General features: G+C 57.0%; 1 protein-coding gene across 1 annotated transcript; it reads left to right on the forward strand.

Moving 5' to 3' along the window:
* Positions 1-446: 446 nt before the first annotated feature.
* Positions 447-3,444, forward strand: LOC103798042 (fibroblast growth factor 17; the record flags this gene model as incomplete). The annotated part of the gene is made up of 3 exons (XM_009070287.1): positions 447-483; positions 2,220-2,397; positions 3,338-3,444. Coding segments are annotated over 3 exons (322 nt in total), but the record flags the coding sequence as incomplete, so codon positions are not given.
* Between the last annotated feature and the right edge of the window lie 431 nt (positions 3,445-3,875).

Raw genomic sequence — 3,875 nt, forward strand, 5'->3', positions numbered from 1 at the left:
CCCGGAGGGCAGCGCCGGGTCCATGGAGCAGGGCACAGCGGGCACTGCCCTGGGCGGTGGCACCGACCCGAGCACGGGAGGCTGATGGGGAGGGAACGCAGGAGCCAGGATGGAGCTGGATGTCCCCAGGGCGTAGGACGTGCAGCCCCCAGGGTCGGAGGAGAAGGATCCCGACCCTGCTGCCTCCCCCATGCTCCGGAGCTGCTCCGGAGCTGTTGGCATCACACCTGGGCTCTGCGGCCGCAGCTGGCGCTGGCCGAGGAGCTTCGAGCAGAGCCATGCAGCCCCTGACCCTGCAGAACCTCTCCATGTAAGAAAACCTCTCTGCCCCTGGGTTTGGCAGGAGTTTATTCTTAGTGGGTCTCTTCCTCGGAGTGGGGAGGAAGGAGAAAACAGCTAACTCCAAGCAAAACTTGTTTCTCCCTCTTTGTGTCTCCTGCTTGCAGATGTTTCCAGCTCCTCATGTTCTCCTGTCAGACACAGGTAGGTGGATGTGCTTTACTAACCCTGGGGCGGGTGAAGGTGCCTGTTTTGTGACCTCTCTGAGCTTTGGGGTGCCCATTGTCCTGGTGGGGAACTCCTGGGAGGGATTGGTGTGTCCCCACTCCAAGTGGTACCCAGCCCTGGGCACGGAGGGATGTGCCCATGGGTTTGTGTCCCCACCAGGGCTGCTTGTACCCATCAGCACTGACCTCGAGGGCTACAACTGTGGGATCAGGGATGGGGATTACATCCCCCCAGACCCCTCTGAAGGGTGTGGATAAGGCTGGCAGTGATGCCATCCAGACAGAGGATAAATTTCCTGCAGCCTTGCTTGGGCAAGGACGTGCCAAGTCCCTCAGCCTTGGGGTTGGATGCTGCCCTGGCTCACACTGAGGGGGTTAATGGGGTGTGGACCCCCACAGCAGGGTGGTGTGAGGTTTGTCACCCCCTCCCCTCTCCCCCACACCCTCTCTGGCTGCACCATCCCTTTTTGTGTGCTTTAGAAAGTCAGTGGCTATTAAAATCCACTGTTCCATATCAGCACCCTCTGCTCCAGCCCCCAACAAAACCCCCAGAGCTGCGGCCCCAGCAGCATTAATACATCCTCTGGACCTTTTTTTTTTTTTTTTTCCTTCCTTTTCCCCCTTGTTTTTTTTTTCCTCTTCCCAAGGTAAATGCTTTTATTTCTTTGAAAATGAGAGGGGATGGGAGCTGCCTTTGATGGAGAGGGGCCGCCCCCCCCAGCCCACCTCCTCTGCCAGCCCCAAAGGCTTTAAAGTAGATCCTGGCAGGAAATGAGTCCCCAGGCACAAACAAAGGTGGGAGGGGGTCAGGGGGGACAGGCAGTGCCCCCCACCCTCCCACTGCTGGATACCCTCGTGGCTTCCCACCCAGTGAGGCGATGCTGCAGCCCAGGGGATGCAGGTCCTGTGCCCACAGGTGATGCTGCACCCCCCAAACTGGGCAGTGGGACCCCAACTGTCCCACTCTCCAGGCAGGAGATGTCCCCCCTGGAATGTATCCCTTGTCACAGCCTCTTTGGAGCTGGTTTTGAGGTCAGGGTACCTCTGGTGCTGCCTAGTCCCACTTGCTTTGGGATTAGATCTAATTTTCCCTTAGGATATGTGTTGAGAGGATTCTGGAGTGGGACATGGGCTGCCCACCACTACTACTCCCCTTCCCTACCTTGTCTGCCCTAATTAGCTCCTGTTTTCCCTCTAATAACCCTCATGTGCTGGTGCTGACCCTTTAGCATGAGCCACAAAGCTCTTCCAGGGTCCCCAGGGTGTTTATGCCATGCTCAGGGTGGATTGGGAAGGGACGGTTCTGCTCCTGGGACATCCAACCAGAATTTAGAGGGTCTCACCCTTATGAGACACTCAGTGAGTGTTTCATCAGTTCAGGACCTTCAATCCAGCCTGTCCTCAGTGCCTGCTGAGCATCCTTCGGGCAGCTATGCTGGGAGAAGAGCATCCTTCCCTGCATCCTTCCCTGCATCCTTCCCATGCTCATGGATGCATAGGAAAGTCTCTGCCTCTCCCACCCTCAGTCCAAAGCACCTCCTTGGTCGCTGCTCCAAGGAAACCAAGAGCTCCTTTTGCCCACACATGGGGGTGGCAGCTGTCCCTGTGCCCATCCCCAGCTCTCCCACCCGGCTCCATCCCTCTCTCCCTCCCTCCCTCCTCCCCTTGCCATCCCAAAACAAATTGATTTTATTTTTCCCTTTGTAAACAAAGGGGGAGAATCAACCGTCTCCTAATTTTAACCAGTACGTGAGGGACCAGGGGGCGATGACGGACCAGCTGAGCCGGCGGCAGATCCGAGAGTATCAGCTCTACAGCAGGACCAGCGGCAAACACGTCCAGGTGAACGGCAAAAGGATCACAGCCACCGCCGAGGACGGCAACAAGTTCGGTAAGAAACTGCTGCTCACCCCTAGGGGGTCACTGTGCTCATGGAAGGGCTGGGAAATGTCTCTTCCCAAAGAGTTTTGCAGGGAGAATGGTGGTGGTGGTGATGGTTGTGGGGGTGTTCCAGTCCCTACTGGCTGGTTTTATACTCCAAATCCTTCCCAGCTAACTCCAGTGAGAGCTCAGCTCCAAAAAGCCAGCCCTGACCTCAAAACTTCCAAAATCATGGATTTCTCCAGCTCCATGCAGTATTTATAAGCCCTATATTTAGGGCTTGTGCTTTCTAATCCTTTCCTGGCATGAGACAAACAACTTTTCCTTGGAGGAGAAGTGCCTGATCCTGGTATCTGCCCCTGAAACATCCACAGGTGGTGGGCAGAGCCCACTGGGGCAGATCCCACCCCACTCACACCACCTTTCCCCTGGGATTTTCCAGCCCTGCTGCTGCTGGGAATCACAGCCCCCCAAGAGCATCCCTCAGAGCTTTGGGAAAGGCTTTCCCAAGCCCAGTGAGGCTGATTCACCACCTCTCCAGGGCTTCCCCTGAACTCTCCCAGCCAGACCCACTGGGGTTTGGTGTCATTCCCAACCTGTGGAGTTAAGGGCTGTGCTGTGGAGGAACAAGGAGGATGATTAACCCGTTGGGTGCTGAACTCTGGTCTGACCTGGAGTACCCATTGCATCCCAACAATGTGGATGTGCCACAGAGGGAGGAAGGGACTGAAGCTTCCACCAACATCTAGTTTGACTCTGCTGGGTTTCAACAAAGCCCTTTCAGCTCTGTGGCCAGGAGAACCTCAACAAGGGCTGTCCTGCCTGAGCTGGGGGGGCTCAATGCCCTCCCACCCACCAGGGTTGGGCACACAAAGCCAGGGAGAAGGGGATGGGAGGATTTGGGTGCTGGGGGTGCCACAGCCCCCCTGGGACACGTCCCCTCCTCACAGCCAAGCTCATCGTGGAGACAGACACCTTCGGGAGCCGTGTGCGCATCAAGGGGGCCGAGAGTGAGAAGTACATCTGCATGAGCAAACAGGGCAAGCTCATTGGGAAGGTGAGTCCTGGTCCCCCCATGACTCCAGAGCTCAACCTGAGAACCTGCTGAGGTCCTTGGCCAGGCTGGTCCCATGTCCCCACTCAGATGTAATATTGGTGCATCTGGGGGTTCTCCCTGACCCCACAGATGCTCCCAGATCCCCTTTTCCCCCATCATCCCTGTGCTGCTCAGCCTGGCTACTGCAAGGAGATGCTCCTGGGGAGGTGGTCTTGATGCATCAGGGTTCAATCCATGGGGAATGTGGTTGGAATGGGCTGGGGAGTGACAGATGGGCTTGGGGGCAACAACGATGAGCTTTGGGGTGATGGGTGGGCTGAGGGGTGATAAGTACAGTCTGGGGGGGAGGTAAGAGTGGCAGAGATGAACTGGAGGATGTCAGGGCTGGGGTGGCGGTGATAAAGACTGGCTGGGGGGTGGATGGAGTGGGT

The sequence above is a fragment of the Acanthisitta chloris genome, unplaced genomic scaffold, assembly GCF_000695815.1.
Source record: "Acanthisitta chloris isolate BGI_N310 unplaced genomic scaffold, ASM69581v1 scaffold33262, whole genome shotgun sequence".
NCBI lineage: Eukaryota > Metazoa > Chordata > Aves > Passeriformes > Acanthisittidae > Acanthisitta > Acanthisitta chloris.